The sequence below is a fragment of the Chenopodium album genome, chromosome 1 (genome assembly GCF_948465745.1).
Source record: "Chenopodium album chromosome 1, dcCheAlbu1.1, whole genome shotgun sequence".
Lineage (NCBI taxonomy): Eukaryota > Viridiplantae > Streptophyta > Magnoliopsida > Caryophyllales > Amaranthaceae > Chenopodium > Chenopodium album.
Window position 1 is genome coordinate 89,732,454 of NC_137834.1, and position 23,870 is coordinate 89,756,323.

General features: G+C 32.8%; 3 protein-coding genes across 3 annotated transcripts; 1 reads left to right on the forward strand and 2 right to left on the reverse strand.

The window, feature by feature from the left end:
* Nucleotides 1–7,649: 7,649 nt before the first annotated feature.
* LOC145626177 (uncharacterized) lies at nt 7,650–8,977 on the reverse strand. The gene is made up of 3 exons (XM_081678614.1): nt 8,873–8,977; nt 8,150–8,263; nt 7,650–7,884 (listed from the first exon to the last, which is right to left on the reverse strand). The coding sequence occupies exons 1-3, from the start codon at nt 8,914–8,916 to the stop codon at nt 7,704–7,706; spliced, it is 339 nt and encodes a 112-aa protein (XP_081534740.1). The 5' UTR covers nt 8,917–8,977; the 3' UTR covers nt 7,650–7,703.
* An 8,331-nt stretch (nt 8,978–17,308) lies between these two features.
* On the forward strand, nt 17,309–18,963 carry LOC145626187 (uncharacterized). The gene is made up of 3 exons (XM_081678620.1): nt 17,309–17,512; nt 17,694–17,834; nt 18,545–18,963. Exons 1-3 carry the CDS (start codon nt 17,457–17,459, stop codon nt 18,750–18,752), a joined length of 405 nt encoding a protein of 134 aa, XP_081534746.1. The 5' UTR covers nt 17,309–17,456; the 3' UTR covers nt 18,753–18,963.
* Nucleotides 18,964–20,690: 1,727 nt separating this feature from the next.
* On the reverse strand, nt 20,691–22,541 carry LOC145638707 (uncharacterized). The gene has a single exon (XM_081689705.1). The coding sequence runs from the start codon at nt 22,539–22,541 to the stop codon at nt 20,691–20,693; it is 1,851 nt and encodes a 616-aa protein (XP_081545831.1).
* Between the last annotated feature and the right edge of the window lie 1,329 nt (nt 22,542–23,870).

The window sequence follows — 23,870 nt, forward strand, 5'->3', positions numbered from 1 at the left end:
ATGTATCCCTTAGTATATAAAGGACTTTTTAATACTGGGTCTCGAAACCTCCAAAATTGCTCAAAAAGCGGGGATAATATATTACAATTTTGAGAATTTTTGACTTTTTTAGCTCAAAAATAAAAATTGCCGATATGTTTACCATAGTCCCTAATATCCTCTTAGAGTCCAATTGGGTGGTGGAACCATCCAATTTGCCTATAAACGGTCAATTTACCCGTTTATAACTTGCAACGATTTCATAAACTCAAGCCTACCACGTACATTTATGAAAGCATATAATTGTCACATATGGTTCCAAACGGCATTATATGACACTGAGATGTATCCCATAATATATTAAGACATTTATTTACCGGGTCTCGAACCCTCCAAAATTGCTCAAAAACGTGGATAATAGACTTCAATATTGGAAGTTTTTGACTTTTTTTGGCGCGGAAATAAAAATTGCCGATATATTTACCATAGTCCCTAATATCCTCCGAGAGTCCAATTGGGTGGGTGGAACCATCCAATTTACCTTTAAACGGTCAATTTACCTGTTTATAACTTGCAACGATTTCATAAACTCAAGCCTACCATGGACATTTATGACAACATATAATTGTCACATATGGTTCCAAACGGAATTATATGACCCTGAGATGTATCCCTAAGTATATCAAGACCATTCTTTACCGGGCCTCGAAACCTCCAAAATTGCTCAAAAAACATGGATAATAGACTTCAATTTTGGAAAAATTTTGACTTTTTTTTGCTCGAAAATAAAATTGCCGAGATGCTTACCATAGTCTCTAATATCCTCCGAGAGTCCAATTGGGTGGGTGGAACTATCCGATTTGCCTTTAAACGGTCAATTTACCCGTTTACAACTTGCCTCGATTTTATAAACCCAAGCCTACCACGGAATTTTATGACAACATATAATGGTCACGTATCGTTCCAAATGGCATTATATGACCCTAAGATATATCCCTTAGAATATCAAGACTTTTCTTTAAATTACCGAGTCTTGAAACCTCTAAAATTGCTAAAAAAGCGTGGATAATAGACTTTAATTTTGGAAATTTTTGACTTTTTTTGGCTCAGAAATAAAAAATTTCGAGATGTTTACCATAGTCCATAATATCCTCCGAGAGTCTAATTGGGTTGGTGGAACCATCATATTTGCCTTTAAACGGTCAATTTACCCGTTTTCAACTTGCCTCGATTTTATAAACTCAAGCCTACCACGGACATTTATGACATTATATAATGGTCACCTATGGTCCCAAATGGAATTATATGACCCTAAGATGTATCCCTTAGTATATCAAGACATTTTTTTTACCGGTTCTCGAAACCTCCAAAATTGCTCAAAAAGCGTGGATAATAATAGACTTTAATTTTGGAAATATTTGACTTTTTTTTGGCTTGAAAATAAAAATTGCCGAGTTGTTTACCATAGTCGCTAATATCCTCTGAGAGTCCAATTGGGTGGGTGGAACCATCCAATTTGCCTTTAAACGATCAATTTACCCGTTTATAACTTGCAACCATTTCATAAACTCAAGCCTACCACGGACATTTATGACAACAAATAATGGTCACATATGTTTCCAAATGGCATTATATGACCCTAAGATGTGACCCTAAGATGTATCCCTTAGTATATCAAGACTTTTCTTTACCGGGTCTCAAAACCTCCAAAATTGCTCAAAAAACGTGGATAATAGACTTCAATTTTGGAATTTTTTTACTTTTTTTTGGCTCGAAAATAAAAATTGCTGAGATGTTTAACATAGTCTCTAATATCCTCCGAGATTCCAATTGGGTGGGTGGAACCATCCAATTTGCCTTTAAATGGTCAATTTATCCGTTTATAACTTGCACCAATTTCATAAATTCAAGCCTACCACGGACATTTATGACAACATATAATGGTCACATATGGTTCCAAACGACATTATATGACCTTGAGATGTATCAACTAGTATATCAAGACTTTACTTTACCGGTTCTCGAAACCTCCAAAATTGCTCAAAAAACGTGGATAATAGACTTCAATTTTGGAAATATTTGACTTTTTTTGGTTTGGAAATAAAAATTGTCGAAATGTTTATCATAGTCCCTAATATCCTCCGAGATTCCAATTAGGTTGGTGGAACCATAATAGTTGCCATTAAACGGTCAATTTACCCGTTTGTAACTTGCAACGATTTCATAAACTCAAACCCACCACGGACATTTATGACAACATATAATGGTCACATATGGTTCCAAATGGCATTATATGACCTTAGATGTATCCCTTAGTATATCAAGACTTTTCTTTACCGGGTCTCGAAACCTCCAAAATTGCTCAAAAGCGTGGATAATAGACTTTAATTTTTGAAATTTTTTACTTTTTTTGGCTCGGAATTAAAAATTGTCAAGATGTTTACCATATATAGTCTTTAATATCCTCCAAGAGTCCAATTGGGTGGGTGGAACCATCCAATTTGCCTTTAAACGGTCAATTTACCCGTTTATAACTTGCAACGATTTCATAAACTCAAGCCTACTACGGACATTTATGACAACATATAATTGTCACATATGGTTCCAAACGGAATTATATGACCTTGAGATGTATCCCTAAGTTTATCAGGACTTTTCTTTACCGGATCTCGAAACCTCCAAAATTGCTTAAAAAGCGTGGATAATAGACTTTAAATTTGGAAATTTTTGACTTTTTTTGGCTCGAAAATAAAAATTGCCGAGATGCTTACCATAGTCCCTAATATCCTCCGAGAGTCCAATTGGGTGGGTGGAACTATCCAATTTGCCATTAAACGGTCAATTTACCCGTTTGTAACTTGCAACGATTTCATAAACTCAAACCTACCACGGATATTTATGACAACATATAATTGTCACATATGGTTCCAAACGGCATTATAATATGACCCTGAGATTTATCCCTTAATATATCAAGACTTTTCTTTACCGGGTTTCGAAACCTCCAAATTGCTTAAAAAGCGTGGATAATAGACTTCAATTTTGGAATTTTTTACTTTTTTGGCTCGGAAATAAAAGTTGTCGAGATGTTTTCCATAGTCCCTAATATCCTCCGAGAGTCCAATTGGGTGGGTGGAACCATCCAATTTGTTTTTAAACGGTCACTTTACCCGTTTATAACTTGCAACGACTTCATAAACTCAAGCCTACCACAGACATTTATGACAACATATAATGGTCACATATGGTTCCAAACGGCATTATATGACCCTGAGATGTATCCCTTGGTATCTCAAGACTTTTCGACGTCGAGTGCAGAAACTTTCAAAATTTCTCAAAAAGCGTGAATAATAGCCTTCAATTTTAAAATTTTTTGACTTTTTTAGCTCGAAATTAAAAATTTTCGAGATTTTTACCATGGACTTTAATACCTTATGGGAGTCCAATTGGGTGGATGCGATGAAACCATAAAATTTGCCTTTAAACGGTCAATTTACTCGTTTACAACATGCAACGATTTCATCAACTCAAGTCTTCCATAGACATTTATGACATCATCTAATGGTCACATATGGTTCCAAATGACATTATCTGACCCTGAGATGTATCCTTTAGTATTTCAAGACTTTTCGACACCGGGTCCCGAAACTTCCAAAATTGCTCAAAAAACGTGAATAAATAGCCTTCAATTTTGGAAATTTTGGACTTTTTTTGCTCGAAAATTAAAATTGTCGAGATGTTTACAATAGACCCTAATATCCTCCGAGAGTCTAATTGGGCGAGTGGAACCATGTATTTGTCTTTAAACGGTCAATTTACTTGTTTACAACTTGCACCGATTTAATAAACTCAAGCCTACCACGAATATTTATATAATGATCATATATAATTCCAAATGACATTATATGACACTGGGATATATCCCCTACTATCTTAAGACTTTTCAACACTGGGTCTCGAAACATCCAAAATTGCTCAAAAAGTGAAGATAAAAACTTTCAATTTTGGAAATTTTTGTTTTTTTTTTGCCCGAATATATAATTTGTCGAGATGTTTACCATGCATGGTCCCTAATACTCTCTAGGAGTCCAATTGGGTGGGTGGAACCATCCAATTTGCTTTTAAGCAGCGAATTTACCCGTTTTCGTACACGCCTTTACGTAACCGAATAATAATGGTCATATAGGGTCGAAAACTTGAAACAATGTTATATGATCCCAAGATGCATCCCGTAGTGTTTCGTGAATTTCTGACACCGGGTCTCGACACCTCTTAAAATGCTCCGATTTCATGCATTATAGACTTCATATTTTGCTTCCGTATACCATTTTTTTTTACCCGGCGAGATTATGCATCCAAGTATTTTCATGGGTTCCCCATGGGCCTTGGAAGTCATAAATAGTGCCCTGAACCATCTCACTCATCCTTAAACATCATGTGTTAAGGCAAAGTCAGCGAATATAAATGAGAAAAACATAAATTATTCATCAAAGCTAAATCCACCAAGTGTAAAGTTCATTTAATTTTTAAACATTTTTTCTTACTTTCTAAAAAATTACAAGTATGTCACATTTACATTAAATCTTAAAATATGGTGAGGGAATATTGTAACTACTAGTAATGCAACTTTTATTGCTTATTTTGGCTTTTATTTTAGAGAAATTCTCTTTGGAAACGCTATACTTTTAAATTTTCTCAGTGGTGAATTGCAAAAAAAAATTATGATTATCGTTAAATTAGAATTTTTGATTACCAATGATAATAGCTATATTAATATAAACTCACTAACCATGGTTAATTTATTTTATTTTTAAATAATTAAATTACTTAATAGAAAAAACCTCAACCTCTCAACCTAAAATTAAACCCCAAACGCCCAAACCACCAACCACGACCTCCATTGCCGTATCCCAACCACTGTTCCCAGCCACCCAAACTTTCCCCTTGCCAGCAACCAACCAATCTAACCCCGACGCCTTTCCTCTATACCTTTTATGTCCTTCGACATCAACGACACCAACTCATTACTCAGTTTCTCATTTGCCCTAATTAATCACATTATATCTCTCCTTAATCACCTCATCTCTTTGAATCACACTCTCATCTCGCTTTTTAATCGCCTCATGAGCGAGTAGTTTAAGCAGATTAAATTGAACTTCAAGTTTCGGTTTCGAGTTTTTGGCAGCGATTCTTGCTTGCTTTTCATGGTCAATTCAGGTTGTAATTCATTGAATTACTCAATGGAAATTTCCAATTCCGATGAATTTATTTCCAAGCCAAAAAAAAGTCAAATATTTAGCTTAATATAAAAAGTTCAAGTTACCAACAATAATAAGATTTTTCGTAATTCACCACTGAGAAATTTAAAAAGTACATTGTTACCAAAGAAATTTTGTCGCTTATGCAAATCCATTTAAATATGTCTATTGTTGTATCTTAATAGGAAAAATACACTTTAATAATTCCAACTATGGGCGATTTACCTACAATAATCCCAACTAACGCTTATTCTACAATAATCCCAACTATTAGGTCAGTTTTCCTCCAGCATTCCCAAACCGGTCAACAAAAGTCAACAACCTATTATTGAAGGTTGTTTGACACGTGTCAGCGTGTGAGTGGTTCTAAAAAAATTAAAAAAAAAACAAAAAAAAAAAAACCAAAAAAAAATCCGGCAGCCACCATTCCAGCCCTTAACCACCACCTCCACCTCCTGTTGCAACCCTAAAACACCACCTTCTCCAGCCACCCACGCCGGAAACGACTCCTAAGACCAGCCGCACCCCCGAAACCGGCCAAAACACCTAAACTTGGCCGTGAAACCACCGGCAGCGGCCCTAAATCGCACCAAAATACCTTTGTGCCACAGCAAAACACTAGGGCCAACCCCCAACCCCTCGAAAAATGGCCATCCGTCTCCCCTAACCCTCAAAAACGACCCTCCTTCTTTCCCCAACCCTCGAATTCGCCCCCATGGGAAGTTTCAAGGGTGTAGGAAGGGAGGAGGAGTGGTTGATTTTTTATTTTTTTTTTGAATTGATTTTCCGGCGAAGGGGTTGTAAGGGAGGAGAGTGGTTTTAGGGAGTTGGGGTTGATCGGGGGTGTGTGTTTCGAGGGTAGGGAGGGCCGACCGGCCATTTTCGGGAAGTTAGGGAGGTGGTCGGCCAGTTCCGATTGGCTGTGGGTGGCTGGGAACGGCGGTGGTTGGCTGGGTTGGCTGATTCGATTTTTGTTTTTTTTTTTCTTTTTTTTTATTTTTTAAATAAGCCAATCATGTGATGACATGTGGCATTTAAAAAACAAAAAAAAAAAAGTTTACCCTCTCAGCAGGTAACCGGTTTTTGGGACTGCTGGAGGAAAACTGACCCAATAGTTGGGATTATTGTAGAATAAATGTTAGTTGGGATTATTGTAGGTAAATCGTCCATAGTTGGAATTATTAAAGTGTATTTTTCCATCTTAATATTGTAAGACTTATCTTTCTATCACCTAATATCAAAACTCTATTTCACCATTTTATATTCAAATTTTTTAATGCATACTATTAATTATCAACCAATAAAAATGAGTGACATTGTGCAAAAGGTTTTGGATTCTAAAATTGCATGAATTTACTAGTGAATCAATGATTATTGACCTTATGGCATATATCATGTTGATCTTAGGTTGTTTTAGTATTTTAATTCTGAAATGAAGAGAGGTTGGAAATTCAACTACTTCTTCAATAAATAAGAATAAAAAAAAAAATAAGAATCAGGTGAAGTCCTTTTTTCCTAGGTTTAAACTTTTCAAGACCCCATACTTTTACCCATAATAATGCAAAACCAAGTATGAATAGGAAGAGGATTAGAATGAGAACTTTCACTTCCTTCAAGAACTAAAGAGACCCATTTGCGCACCCAACTCCCTATCCTTGCTAGTTGCTATTGCATTATTGTGTGCACCTTTAGCATGATAACTTACCAATTAACATTAACAAAAACCCGTAGGGTGTGCTCTATTCACATAAAATTATCTTATCTGAACTTATTAGAGCTTAAAACTTATTTTAGTTGTAATTTGTAATTGGTTAACCTTATTTTAGTTGTAATTTGTAATTGGTTAACCTTATCAAAACTCATTTTTCCTAAACTGAACTTATTTGAAATTATATAAAGTTATCTAAACTTATTAGACCTAAAGTAACTGAAAATTAGGTGAACAAAACATGCTCTTAGTGTAATTACTTGTATATAGTGAAGGAGCCGTGCCACTTCCTCTCTCTTCCTTCTATTGCTTGCTAAGGTTTATGTATAAAGTATTAACCATAACATGCTGCAATAATTGTGACTTGATGTGGAAACATACAAGACTTTATTTCAAAAATATCTACATAGGCACTAATTGCTAATTAATATCTCTATATATTTTTTTGTAAGAATTTGACAAGCCACAAAGCTGACAAAGTACGTAATGATGAGTTAAATCAAACTTCACACAACAACAAATAATGTAACATTACATTGCACAAGAGTGTAACAACATGACACAATTACACCCTATCGAGTGTCAACAACAATGCTTATTCAATGAAATAAAACGCGCACAAACACACAATATTGAAATTTGGCTAGTGGCCTCCCAAAATGCTAATTAATACAACTTGTACATATGATGTACTACAACATGAGCATTTATTTGGTACATGTATATGTGTTTCCACTAACCCTTACACATTAAAGTTATTATGCATCCTTGAGGACAATAACCTCATTACCAGAACCAGAAACCTCACATCTGCAACCATTACCACATTCAAAGAACACTTTTCCAGCATCAGGACCTTCTGTTTTTGTGAAACTACAAGCATACCCTTCTCCACATACACAGTATCCTCCTTCAGTCTCCACTTTCTTTGACTCATCCCTACAATTATAAAATACAAGCAATTAAGTTCAACTCATTTTTTTTTTTTTAATCAAAGTAATTAATAAAATCTCATCAAAATTATTATGTTCACTAGAATATATTTGATATTATATATGTGTACACGTGAATTTACAAAGTTTTACAAGTACAATACAAGTTAGGTTTTACAAGGTTTATTATGTACTCTCTTTGTTCTTAATTGATTGATGTCCTATTTGAAATACTAGGAGTATGCATATAAGACGAGTGATCTGAAAACTACATGATGCAGACACAGGTATCACTGCAGTTGGTGAAAGGCTTGGCATCAGGTTGAGGGTCTTCAATTTTTCTTATCACACAAGTCCACCCAGGCCCGCACTTGCAGCATGCTTTGCTGTTGACAAAAAATTTTAGAATTACTAATGAAATAACAGGCATCAATTATATTACCAAATAGCAAATTCACTTGGGAATTGAAAAAAATAACAATAATATTGTAGCTTACACTATATGCCCTAAGCAAGTATAAATTAAAATCCTTAAAGAGTGGCCAAGCTAAGAGAAATATATATATAAACAATATAATCTACTAATTTTAATCTCTATTATTTCTATCATAGACACCATAATTAAGCTAACTATTGAACTCAAGAGAGATTTATAATTATCTAATTAAAATGCCCTTACTTTTTCCCAACTTTCACACTAATTACAATAATACAACTTATTTTTATTGATTTTAATTTACTGATTAAAACTCTCTCTCTCTCTCTTTTTTTTTTTTTTTACACTATATATGTAGAAAACTATTAATGTTAGATGTTTAGTGATATTCTATATGTTGATTATATATAGCTAAGAGTATAATTTTACTAATTAACATCATGCATGTAGTAAAAATTGTTAAAAGATATAATTGTAGATACATATATATAATGGTTAATACTTGTATTAATTAGTAAAGTATTTTATGGAAATATAAATACATAGTATGTATGATTACCTGTTAGCTTCACCAGGTGGGCAACAACTCTTTGATCCCTCCATGATAATTATTTATCACTTTTCTTTCTTATAATTTACTTCACTAATTAATCTCTCTTTAATTAGTTATTTTTGTTTGGGAAGAAGAGAATGGAGAAGACTCTCCTTTTATAGAAGAACGACCCCAAGCCATGATCTATTTGAATTATTTTTTTTAATTTAATTTATACGAGTATATTATTATTGCATACGATACACAAGCAAGATAAATATTTTTATTCTCAGCCTTATTTTTTTCTTTTAATTTTCTTTTAGAGGTCCTTTCCCATGTCAATTAGTCTCTAATTAAATTTATTCTTAGACTCGATTAACAATCATTCAATAAAACTATAAGCAAGAAGTGACTTAGATTCACTTAATTATTTGTTAGAAAATACGTAATATGAAGTATTATTTGTCATTGGGTTGTCTCTTGCCTACTATACTATACTGTAAGTATTAATAAGTAGGTCAATTTACGTACATTATTGAACAATGCAAGATAAAGACATCCCAATTGATCCATAATATTTTTATTTTTTTTCTTTCTCCATTATGATTAGTTTAATCCAATTATATATCCCGTACTCACAAATGAATGAATTGAATACATCTATCTTTATCTTTCACCTTGTTTGGTAATTAGCCAGTGATTCTTGGTTGTTATGTTGATTGTTTCTAACTTTAGCTGATGTTGATGAATTGGATGTTTGACTATATTGGCTTGTTGAATATAAAAATGTTTGGTAAAATTATTATTGTTAACCATATATTACAACCTTTACCTCTTGTGCAATGATTTCCTCTAATACAGAAAAATAATCGAGTAAAATAAAGTAATGACATATGTAACTGTTCATGATTACATATAAGCAATTAGTATATTACTTAAATTGAAAATTTTTAAAATTACGTAATAAAATCACACTACATAACAAAATCACGTGTTGATTTGATTGGTAAAACCAACATATGATCAATTTATTGTATTGCCATTTTTAATTTGGCTCCTTATATGGAATCCTTGGGGAGTTGAGGTTGTATATAATAGAACCTCTACTTATCATATTATCGTTAAAGTTACTTTATAAATAAGCAATGTAAGAATTAAAGACTTAAATTAAAATTGAAGGGCAAAGTTGAATAAGTAGGGCTTATTAAAATTAATAGAACTTGACCTAATATTATTCAATTCAAAACATAGGTACTCCAATTGATATTGATATTGAAATAAGTGTGGTTGATAGAATTTTCACTCTAGTTGTTCGACTATTAGGTATTTAGGTGTGGTTATATATGGCCATATGGGTATCATCACTATTAATTGTATTAGGCTAAATCACAAATCTTAGATATGGCTGGCCACACCATGTGGCATGGATTACTTTGTAGTGTAATAGGGGTTATTTGATCAGTATTAATTAAAGGGGTTACCCGGTTAGTGTTATAGGGGGTTACGTTACTCAGTCAGTATTACAAGGATTGTTTGGTCAGTGTGTTAAATGGATTACTGTGTTGTTTTATAAGTGGTCACACGATGTGGCTAGCCACATACAAGACGGGCTCATACGTATTAACTGTTAAGTAACCAATCAGATAAAGATATTGGTTTAGGTGCTCCACCCATGCTCAACCTTCTAAGGACCGAGTTGCAAATTTTTTTTTAGTTTTTAACTTGCTTACTAATTCATGTGGCAAGCTGTCAACGATTCAAAGGAAAGATATATTCTATCAGAACATAACGCAATCACTTACGTAATTGTAATGGTTTCTTTCTTTATATATTTAAGACAACAAACATAATAATGTAGTGATTTTAAGCTAGTCAGGTGAATCTCCATCAGAAATGGAAACGTGTTGCATAATTGGTGTTAAACGAAACGTTTCCCTCTTTTAAAGTGTTACAAAACGTATACTTTATTTCTCTTATTTGTGTTTGTCAAAATTTGGGGCCAGACAACTGGACAACCACTATTTTGTACATCAAATTTTATTTTTTTTAACATTTTTTTTATATAGAGTTATAATAGAAATTTTACCATATGTTTTTTACTCAAAAATAAAATTTAGTACGTAATGTTCTTCAAATAAATACGTTTCTCTTTTACAGCTAGTTGAATTTTTTTTAAATGTTTTATGGAAAGAATACGAAGAATAAATATTAGGGAGCTCATTTCATCACGAAGGGTCTTTCTAATTAATGTACCATAAGAGATAATTGTTAGTTCTGTAACAAATTAGAGTTTTTATACACTAGAAGATCTTCACTATTATAGATTTAAAGTTTTACATTGATAATTCCATCTACTGTTCGATTTGTTGCTTGATAGATATGTTGAATGGGTCTAATAATAGTCAAAATACTTTCTCTAGTTTGTTCTTTCACTAGATCATATATAGTATGAGATGTACCATCACTACCATAGGCCATAGCTATAATTATGTTATGTTTCCTTAGTCCCCTGCCCTAATTCACAGTTCATTTGCGATTATTCTTTAATCTTTATTCCGCAATAGTTAGTAATCCCTATGTTACAATTAGATCATGCGTAATTGATTGTTTTTTTTTTAACACGTACTATACATACGTTTCTTAATGATTTTAACATTTATTATCTTTGTAGTATCAAATGAATTTCCAACGTCCAAACACTGGCCTCTTTCAACAACTTGCCTCATGGAAGTAGTACGTTATTACACTAATAAAGAAGATAAAGATAAAGATAAAGATATTATCCATGATTTTCTATATACAAAATTGCACAATATTTGTAGAGAATTCCCAATTGAGAATAATATATAGTACTCGGTACATGTACAGTTTTCAGAAACTTGTGTCCTATTGGTTCACGTGAAATGAAAGCCGTTTTTTTGTACCAAAAAACGAAACGTTTCTCTAAATTAAAGCACACCCATCCACAAATTGATCCAAGTGATTTCGGCCACTTCTGTAATATAGTATAAAGGCCAATTTAAGCCTCAATTTGTCAATTTATAAACGGATACTTCACTGAAATCTTGGCACATACTAATGTAAGAAACGTTTTTTTTTTATTTACGTTTCTATTTTACTAGAGATCGAAACTTGTACTCCATGTAGAAATTAAACGAGTTTCATATGATAAGCGAAATATTGGTTACTACGTAGATTTAAAACGTATATTAGCTGTTGTTAATTGTAATTCACATATTTAAGAAGGTGTTAGATGCAATGTTATTCTGATAGTGTACTCCGTGTTACTCCGTATTTGAAATGATATACTTACGAAGTGATTTAATACCGTGAAAGAAAATTTTCTTTAGTAGTAGTAAATTAAGGAATAAATCGTTTTTTTGTCAAAAAAAAAAAGAGGAATAAATCGTTTCAATCGAAGATTGCTCTAGCTTCTATATATGCTCCGATCCTCAACTTTTTTTTTTTTTGAAATAAAATGCTCCGATCCTCAACTAAGACTACTAAACTTACTTATAATTTCATTTGTTTCAGTATTGAGCTTGTTGTGATACAATTTTAACGTTTAAGGAATAATTGATTAAAATGGGGAAAAAAAAAAAAGCAATGCAATTTGATTGATCAAATAATATAACTATTTGTATAAAACAAGAATTATGGGTCATACACATATGAGCTCAGCCTAATAGAGTTTTATCTCACTTAATACGAAGTATATACTACACATGCCTACAAAGGCTACAATAAAACATTAAGAGTTTAGCCATATAAAATCTTAAACTAAATGCTGCTGGTGATAAATGAAGTATTCCACCAATCTTATACATTAGCAGTTCAAATGTGGATTTTTCTTTTTCTTTACACTCCAAATTAATTGAGAGTCACCTTTATCTTGCAATCTAAACAGGTCACAAAACTTTTCAGGGCCATTTTGGATAGATTTCCTAACCCCTGCCTCATGCAATCACGTACAATATAATGTTAGACATAATGTTAATATCTTACACATGTATCTTTGAGTGGTTACTTGTTTCAAACACTACATGCATTTACGTGACACATGCATCCCCCCTTAAATAATCATAATCACATACAAAGTTATAGAGTGCAATCAAGACAATTCTAAGATTACTACATGCATGCTGTGAGTAGTGAGCTACGGAGTAGTTTTTTAGTACCTAGACACGCACGTTAGATGCAAGACACTCTCTTTCCTTTCCTTTTTTTTTCACTCCCAAAAGATTAGCTTCAAAAACTCTTAGTATTTAAAAGATTATTAGGCAATACATGAATCCACATTATAGGAGAGTTTGACCACATATAAACTAAATATTTTCCATCTATCTAAAAACTTACAAGGCCCCGTGAAATTAAATATATAGTAGCCCATCAATCTTAAATGAGAATAGTGTCATTCTCCCTTTTTAAAAAAATATACCCTATTCAATATTTCAATGTATATAGATCATTTTCCTTACATCCGCTCTCAAATGAGAGCCACATTTAATCTTATAATTTGTCAATTCGGATAGGTCATAAACTTCCTTAACAGGCTACCATTTTGGACCACAATGTCCACAAATGCCTTGGTTTGGTTAATCATATGGAATACAAAGTAGTAATTTTGCTGGGTTACTTATTTGATGATATTCCTTAATTTCATGCAAGATTAAATTCTATGGTCATCAATTCATCATCCTTCAAATAACTATCATTTAACTAAACTTTTATTACTAGCTGGTTTTTTTATTTATCCTTTTTTTGTCAAAATTAATTAAAAATATTTTTAAATTTTTTTATATTTTCATAAATAATTTATGAATTATTTTATAATTTTAGTAATAATAAAACCTAAATTTTGCAAATTAATTAGGAAAATTATTTTTAAAAAGTCCAAAAATTATTTCAAAATTAATAGATGAATTTTAAAAATTAGATAAATGATTTATAGTTAATTTAGATATTAAAAAATAAATTCTTTCAAAAAAAAATATTAAAAATAAATCAAATTAGCCAATCAAAATTAGTTTAATAATAATAATTCTTTTAACAATACTAGCACAGAATTATCATTAGTTTAATTTCAATCACAAAGTATTAGACGTGACAGTTGTATAGTGCAATTAAAACAATTTTAAGATTAGTAATTGTTCGCCAACCAAAAAAAAAAAAAAAGAAAAAAGAAAAGAGATGATTAGTAATTGAATAGAAATCTGTGAGCTAGATTTTTGAGTACTTGACACATTATAAATCAGTGCCGACAATCAATTTGATTATAACCACATTGAAGTTGATCAAATTTCCACCAGACACGGAAACGTTTATAGAAAAAAAAAAAATAATACGAAACGTTTCATCATCCAAATCCATGCAAAATACTCGTATAAAATATTAACTAGTACCGTATATATATGTACCAATTAGGACCAGACAAGTTGACAAGCACTACTGTTTAATGCCCATCAAATTGCTAAGACATTATGGAATCTTATAATATAAAATTCATAAATATATATATATATATATTTTTAGAGAACATAAATAATTATATGTATCATATATGGTTGGTATTATAAAAAAAAACGTTTTTTTCTACATTAAAAATTTTACTTTAAGGAAACCTCTAATAGTCTAATTGGGTCATTGCAAATCTTATTCATTAACTCTATAATTTATAATTTAATTATTAGAGTACAAATGAAGACTAGGTTACCTGCAAATGGACACAAACACAATTAATTTAATTTAAACGATAAAACTATGTTAAAAATTGTTAATTATGGCTGTTTAGTTAAGAGAAAAGGCAAATTGAATTCCCACTTTCTATTGGTTCAATGCCTAAAATAAACCAGCTCGAATCCAATTTGCATGAGATAATTTCCCTTTATTTTTTTATTTATTATTTATAAATTAATAAAGGATTACTTTGAGATATAACAAATAAAAAACATAAACTTTAACTGTATAAAATTATACTAGTGTTTGTTCCGACATTCGTCTAATACGAGTATTATATATTGTCATGAAAGAAAACCTAATTTGTTCGGAATCACTTATACATCCATACTTTGTCAAATCAGTTAGTATATTAAGGATGATAATTTTTTTTTTTAAATACGAAGTACTCCATATATAATATAAACTTATGAAATAATTGTATTTTTATACCCTGTCATCAAACAATTATATGCCTTGATAGCGGGCTCTACCGGGGCGGAACCTCTCACAGATCCTTTTAGCCCGGGATAGCGGGCTAGACATTTTGAGAGTGGGGGACTTGGGGGAGGGGGGGGGGGGAGGAAGGGTAAGGGAATCCCACCCCTAAGTGCCTCTAGTAGGGTTTGTATCTCATAACCTAAGCTTTATCGAATAAGAAAATGGATTAATTACTTTTCTAAAATCTTAATATAGAGGATTAATTTGTTTATTTATTTAAGACTTCAGGATGTGTCATTATTTGTTTATTTGTTGAACCATTGTCAAATAAAAAAAAAAAAAAAAGAGAAAAAAAACTTTTGTATTACCTTCGTTATATATTAATTGCAACTTTAGCATATTGTTTATAAGACATAAAATATTACAAAGTTGCGACTAATATGTAACGATAGTAATTGAATTTTGTACTTATTAAGAATTGTGGAAGATCTCCAGAAAATCTAGCTTAAGAATAGATTTACGGAGTACTATAGTTTAGAGAAATTTATATCCAGCAATTGAAAAGCGTTTCTTTGAAGATTAAAAAAAAAACGTTTTCACTTTAATGACACTTGTCCGACAATTGACGGGTGAGATGACCCCACATATTATATGCCTTGATCAAAAAACACAAAACCTAAATTGTCAAAGGAACAAACCAATGCGTGGCAAAAGTTTAGCAAATCACTTTGGGGGGATGAAACGTTTCGCTAATCTCTAGTTAATTGGCTATCACAGCGTTGTAGGCATGCAGTGATGAGTGAAGGTCACGATAACTTTATCAAAAGAATCTTGCGAAATACTGATCGATATGAGATGACAGTGTTCACCAAAAACCAACACGTGAATTGTGACTAATTGTCTCGTTTTAAAGAAAAGGAAAAACGATGGTGAACTAACTAGTGTAATGGAGTTAGTTGGTCAATATTAAAGGAGTTATTTCGTCCTTGTTATAGAGTTACTTAGTCAGTGTTATATGGGTTACTTTACTAGTGTAATGGGGGTTAATTGCGTCAGTATTAAAGGGGTTACTTCGTTCTTGTTATAAAGTTATTCAATCAGTGTTATAGGGGTTACCTTGCTAGTGTAATGGAGGTTAGTTAGCTTGGTCGGTATTAAAAGGGGTTAGTTCATCAGTGTTATAGGCGTTACTCAGTCAGTGTTATAAGCGTTACTCGATCGGTATTATAAGGGTTACTTAATCAATGTTATAAGGTTACTTTAAGTGGCCACACGGTGTGATCGGCTGCACACAAGACGGGTTGTAGACAAATATAACAAAATCTCACTTGATTAATTTTGCCTTTTGTGTAATTGTATCAATCTTTAAAGATTGTCAAACATAAATGTGAACAATGTAAATGTCAAATCATTACAAATGTATAAAACAAAGAAAATACTAAGTTAGGTTAAAATGTTAAATATACACCATTAATTAAAGTATTATCAACAACTAGGACAAAACTATCAATAATTACATTAAGAAGTTAGAACCCATGACTAATTTTGTGGCATCCTATGAGCTACAAATAACTATAATAAGAATAAAAATAAAATTACATGTACTATAGTATTTAATGTTACCCAAATTAGATTATAAAATTAGAGAAAATTCAAGTTTATCTCCTAGATAAACAAACAATGTTTATCTAGTGACAATTGGGTAATTAAATTGCTTTGATAGTTGTGCAAAAATAAAAATAATTAGTTCACTGCTACATTTCACGTGAATTCTCAGCTTCTTGCTTCATCATCAATGACGAACAAAAGCTCAAAAGCAATCCCAGAAAAAAAAAAGCTTAGCTTCAATGGAGGAGGAAAGCTCACCTACCCTCTAAGGGTTAACCATACCCTATATTCCTCCCTTTTTAATTAGGGTTTTCGTTTAATTCAGCGGCGAAGCCGCCGAAAATGGTGATGTCGGTGTCGGAGAAGTCATTGACATAGCTTGACGAAGAAGATGAAGGTGTCGAAGGAAGAAACAGATGCTTGTAATGGAGGTGGGTGAAGGAAGGAGGAAGAAGAGATCCATGGATGTGCGTGAAGTAACATTGAGGAAGAAGATGAATTATAGTGCAATTTACAAAAATGTCCTTCATTTTATATAGAAAATTACAGATATACCCCTTGATAAACATCAAATGTTTATCTAGGAGATAAACTGGGGCAAGCCCATAAATTTAATAATTAATGAGGACAAACAGTCCACTTCTTTAGGTGGGTCTCCTGAAAAATATATTTAATTTTATACTTAGGTGGAAGTGAGGTGGAAGGAAGTTTCATCTGGAAATTGTACGTCTATAAGAAAGAGAGAACAAAAACCTATCTCCTTCATATCATTTCAAAGATTAGAGACTAATTTAGAAAAAAAATAATAAAAATTATTGATTAATTGAGCTAAAAAGCAAATTTAGTTATGGAAGGAAAAGAAACCAAGAGCTGCTGCCCACCTGGTAGTGGTAAATCTTGTGGGTTTGTTATTTTTCTCCCTCACTTCTTCAATTTTTTTTTTTTCCTAACTTCATTCAATTTTACTTAATTTTTTTCTGCATGATTTAATGAACTGTGTATCGTACGGGTGCTATACTACGAGTAATTATTATTATGAGCTGATTATTGCTGATCTTTTGGTGTTTTTTATTTTTAATATCAGGACTAGTAATGTTCCTTCAAATGACAAAGCATACTGCAAGTGTGGGCCAGGGTGGACTTGTGTGATCCGAAAAATCGAGGAGCCTCAAACCGATGTCAAGCCTTTCTACAACTGCGTTGAAGGAAGCTGTATTTGCATCACGTAATTATTTTATTTTTTCCTTAATATTTTTCTTAATAATCATCATCTTTCAGTATATTGAATATTACTTAATATCCCCGGCATATACTCTCTCCAGTCTGGTTAAATTGTCACGTTACTAGTTTAAATTAAACAAATTATAAGTGATTGTTAAATATGAAAATAATCCGTCATAGAGTAATGATTGATGATTAAATATTCTGTGTCACTACTTAAATAAAATGATGGATAATGTATTAATTCAACAAAACTACAGTATTATTAAGATTTTTTTTTTAGATATGTTTATTATCACAATCATATGGAGGGTGTAATTAATACCAGCAGTTAATTAGGACAATATTTATGAAGATTCTTGTTGGATGAGTGGAGTTTTTTTTTTTTTTTTTTTTTTTTTTTTTTTTTTTTTCTCAAATTCATATCTACAACTACATTTTATTGTATGATTTCATGTATTTCAATTTATGAGTAAATAATCTACTGATAGTTGTTGTGTACTTGTGTTTATAATGGAAGGTGTGTATATATATAGATCAAAACTGAGAAATTAAACATGCATCAAATTAATGTTTATAACTTTATATAATAGTCTCAAATTGGTTATTTATATTACTACATCTTTATATTGAAGAGATCACTGATAGATGATGATGGTCTTAGATTACAAGTTTAAAACTTATGTAGCTGAAATTAATAAATTAAATATGCAGGGATGACTCGAAAAAAGAGGGATCATCAGGAGGAAAACAAGTAGTAGAGACTGCAGGGGCATTTTGCTATTGTGGAGAAGGGTATGCATGCACCATCACAAAAACTGAAGGCCCTGATGCTGGTAAAGTGTTTTACGAGTGTGGCAATGGCTGCGCATGTGAGGTTCCTGCTTCCGGATCTGAAGCTGTTATTCTCAAGGATGCCTGATTGTTGTACTGTCTAATTAGAATGTTTAATTTGAAGGAGTTTATAATTTGCACCACAATAATTTTATGTCTGTAGTTTATGTTGGTTTTAATCTAGTGTTACATGAAGCTGTATGCCTGTAATAGTAATCTGTAGCTGTCAATAGACTGTGAATCTTGTACTTGTTGGCAGAATGACTTGCTGTTGTTATATAAAACTCCTCATAGTCCTACATCGTTGCTAAAACTACTTGAAACAATTGGCTTATATAGAACTTTACAGTAAATTGTTATATGACTGCTTTTGTCTGAAAGAAAAAAAGAGTACCTCAGAGCTTGGGCTGTTAGGCATGTAGTGATTCGAGTGAACACCTTCGTCTCATAATCTATGTTGATAAACACAGTAATGCTTATAATACTGTTATAGACAAATTGAATTAAGGTTAAGAGGTTTGTGCATAAGCTATGACTGACAAATTAAGATGACTTTCTTCAGCCTGAAATACATTAGTTTGATTTACAGTAAGGCTTCAGCGTGGTATACAGCAGTACAACTATACAAGGCTGAATAGAAAAGGCCGTATACAATATGAATGTGGTTTAATTTCTTAACCAACAAAATTCGAACAAATCAAGGCTTCATCGATCTGCAAATGTGTTGCAGAAACTGTTCAACCACAAGGAAGTAAATACTAGACATTTTGAAAGAAATTGCTTGCAGCCTTGCATAAGGACCATTTGATTACAAAAGAAAGATCTACCCTCCGCGAATTTCAACTTTCTTTTAATGAAAAATCATTAGATGTTTGAAAATAACTCTTCTGAATTTCTGATATACTGTACACACGTAATTCAAACAAAGATAGGAGTAAAAAGTAACACTCTTTGTCTCTTCTACATCGAGTAAGATGTTTACTAGTTTAGCACTGGATTTGCGTATATATGACTCTATCTTAAACTTCATAGAAATACTTGAAATCTGTCCTTGCCTAAATCATATAATATCCTATACCACCTAATCAATGTCGGCCTTTACAATATGCTCCCAGCATGATCAAGGTTTCTTTGCAGAAATATGTCATTTTCATTTGTCCTGAGTCCTGCTTACTGTGAGCAGACCATCAGAATATACAATCAATATCCAAAATAGAAGAGCAGCTCAGATGGGGAATTCTAAGCAAAAAAGAGCGAAAATTCATGCTCATATACATCATGCACAAGAAACAAATTTAAAAGTAGTTATCTGAGTCAGTTTCAGATATTGAGTTCCTGTCATGTTTGTTGGTTCAAATGTAAATCATTAATTAAGAAAATCCAGTTCCTTACAAAATTCATCTGAAATCAAAGAGCAAAGAGTTTCTTTAATTTATGATACATTTGAACCAGCAAAAAATCTGAATTAAAAGAGCAAAAAGTTTCATTAACATGTTTATTTTATCTGCCAGAGGAAATCATATGAGAAATGCTGTGAAATGGACTGAGGTGTATGATTATAGAATTTACAACAAGAATCATTACTAGTATACAATAAGATTTCACAAGTCAGACTATATGTCATGAGAGCTTTACACAATTGCATTCAGGAAAATTTGTGTTGCACTACTGCAGCATTAAAACACTACAAAAAGGCTTCACAGTACATTCAGACCATTCTGTACATCATATGATTCACAACAATCAGCAAGAAAAGTTCCTGCTGATGAGAATGAAACAAACAGCAGTGCCGTTGGGCATAAACTGGTACACCAACAAACCATCTGCATCTGTAAACAAACATACAAGAAGTTGTTAACGCTAAATTTTGAATAATCTAGAACTAAATTAGTATTTGGTGGATACAAAAGAACAGAAACAGAAAGAGATTTTGATTACTCACAGTAACATCATTAGCGTGATTTGCTTTGGAAGTTGATGTGCTACAGTGCTACTGATGATGTAATAGGAATATAGGATACAAAGCTCAACAACATATGCCCCAATTTCCACACCCCAAGCCAGATTGACCACCCACCTTCCGATGCCTGAGGGCCTGAAGTTTCAGATTATTCCGTACAAACACATAATCCTTCGCTTGATCTGATCCAAATCCCAGCTTTTCAACAGCATCCCTACATGGCATGCTATCGCACAATTGCCAGCTTTCCTCACACATAATTGCTGCACTAGGAATCTGACTCAAAATCTTAATGGCTAATGTCTGAAGATGTGGTGTCTCGAATCCAAAGTTCTCCCACCATGTAACTGGCTCCATGTTATTTCTACAGTCTGCAGCATCCTCTTCTCCAAAAGATACTTCTGCTCTCCAGTACACACCTAGCTCTTCTCTTAGCACTCTCCTAGACTCGAACCCAGACTCATATCTCTCAAGTGTGGCATTCCAAGCCCTCATTAGACACTTGTTCTTGTTCTGGCCTTTCCCAAAATGTTTAGGATGCAACATATAAGCTGCTCCATGAAGTGGAGAAAATAACTTATCCCACCTGTTTTCTATAAGCAATTCCACCTGATTCAACAACAGCTCATCTTTTATTCCTTTACTCCTCAAGGATTCTAGTGACATAATCTGCCAATTATAAACATCCCCCATAGATTTATCGACGTCAATTGTTGCAAGAAGTCTCATGAAGGGTTCAAACACCTCTACCATTAAGTTTGCCCGACCCCAAAAATCATCCCTTGCTATGATTGCTTCAACATTGAATCCGACCTCCTGAGAATTCTGAAGTCTCCATTGCTTCCACTCTTCTCTAACAACTAAGTCATACAAAGTTGATTTTATTTCAAGAATCTTCCTAACCAGGGAAAAAGAGGGTGCAAACTTTTGTGAGACTTGGTCTCTGGATCCCTTAAGAACATCTATATTTGTGCAAGAAGATGAACTCCGAAAAGCAGAAACACACCTCTCAATCTCACTAGCAGTTGAAACTACATCCTTCATGCAATCAAGATTAGCCATCTCCTCCATCAACAGAAGAACAGAATGTGAAGTGCAGTGAGACCAGAAGATATTAGGGAACTTGGATAATATCACTGACTCGAAAACATCACTAACTTGCACATCTAAACGAGTTATGACCTGAAACACATTCGAAGAACCTACCTCAGCAATCACATTGGTAAGCTCATTGATGAAAAGATTATCTGGTACATCTCCCTCAATGATGTCCACCTCTTTCAAGAACATAACACCTCTAGGACTCGCTACAAAAAAGTTAACACAGAAGCATCCGAGTGAACCATCCAGACGATTCACACATAGTATTGTGCACCCTGTGTTAGGCCAGGATTCTCTAGCTAATGCCAAGGCTTTCTCTAATCTGACTTTCTCTTTACTCAGCAAAGAGCCTGATAAATGTTCCATCGAAGGGAGCTCATAGCTAGGACCGAAAGCACCCACAGTTTTTACCATTTCCCTAAAGTAGGCTGAATTCACGACGTTGACATTCACTCCATCCACATAAAAGAACCTTGCCACAATATCATCCACAGGTTCAGTCTGTTGGCTAACTCCAACAGTGTACTTTGTCATAGTGTTTTGACTAGAAGAAACTCCCTTCTTCTTCATAAGCTTCTTAGCTACACGATCCTTCTCAAATACACTAAATGTTTCTCTTACAGAATTATCAATTGCAGGACAAGGCTTGACACCCAACCCATTGTATCCAAGAAGATGGGCTCTAACACGCGAATAAGACCCGTTGTAACGTTGATTACAGTGGTTGCATTTCCACCTTTTAGTACCACTCCCTCTATCAAACCCTCCAAACACACTTACATGTTTCCACCCCCATTTTTCAGATTCTGCAGGCATTTTTCTGTTACTGATAACTGCCAAATTTACACAAATAAGAACACAACCCTTTTTAAAAAGTAACATAGGTACTAATTAACTAATACTAAACTATCACTTCCCCTGTCCCAATTTCATTGCCCTAATGGCATTTTACACGCTTTTTAAGAAGTATTAAAAAGTACTTCGTAATGCAATAAAAAATTAATATTCCCTCCGTCCCTTGCTCTCAAATGTGCGGCATGTCTCTAACTGCACTTTAATTGTAAAATAATAGAGGAAAAAAATCTCACCCATAATTTAGGACAGGACACCAAAAAAAAAAAAAAAAAAAAAATTGGGACGGACGAAAATGAAAAATGAGGCAACTAAATTGGGATAGAGATAATACAATATCATGAACAGAATATAGTCTAATTCTCTAAAAACATCAGATATGAGTTCTAAGTGATCACTTACAATGTCATGGAAAAATGAATTATTAACAGAGTTGCCACCATTTCCTTAATTAAATTTCATTGTTGAAAATATAAAAAATAGAAATTGCAAATACAGTATGATTAAACCAAAATCAAAACTGCAAGTTAACATGATAACATTTGTGGAGAAAGATGACATTAAGATTAAAAAAAAAAAGTTACCTTACAAAAAATCACGAATCAGTAATCACGATGAATGTTGCACGGAGAAGACGCAGTTGAAGCAGGGGTCCGTTTCTTAAAGGGCGGCTAGAAAGAGAAACGGGTTTCGTAGTTTTTGTTGAAACTAAGAAAAAAACGGCAATTTTAAAGAATGAAATTTGGATCATCATCGATTCAAAGTATGGTATGTATATGTATGTTTGACAATTTCAGTTGGCCAGACTAGCAAAATTAAAGTACATCAATTGGACGTTTTTATTGCTAAAAAAAATGGACGTTTATATATTACGGAAAAAGAACTTGGCGTTTCGTTTCATTACGTTTTTTAAATTAATAATAATGCGTAGTACGTTTCTTTTGTTGGGATATTTTATTTTTTATATCTTACTCCATACTTAGCTTTGACAGAATTTTAAAAATTAAATTTAGGGGTTTACTTTTTGTTAGGTTGACAAGGAGCCAACGATGATTTGTATATTTCACACAACTACACATACAAGTCATCCTTTTGGCAATGTTGACGTTGGTTGATAAGGGTTAATAATTTCAAATTAAAACTAAAATAATTCAATTTTTTTTGAGGGGAAACCATAGAAATAGCATAAATTAAACAAGCCAAACGACACTTATAGAAATCATGTAAAGATTACAAAGAACATATCTCACATTAGAAACATATTTTTCTTCTAATCTACTAACTTATCCAAGA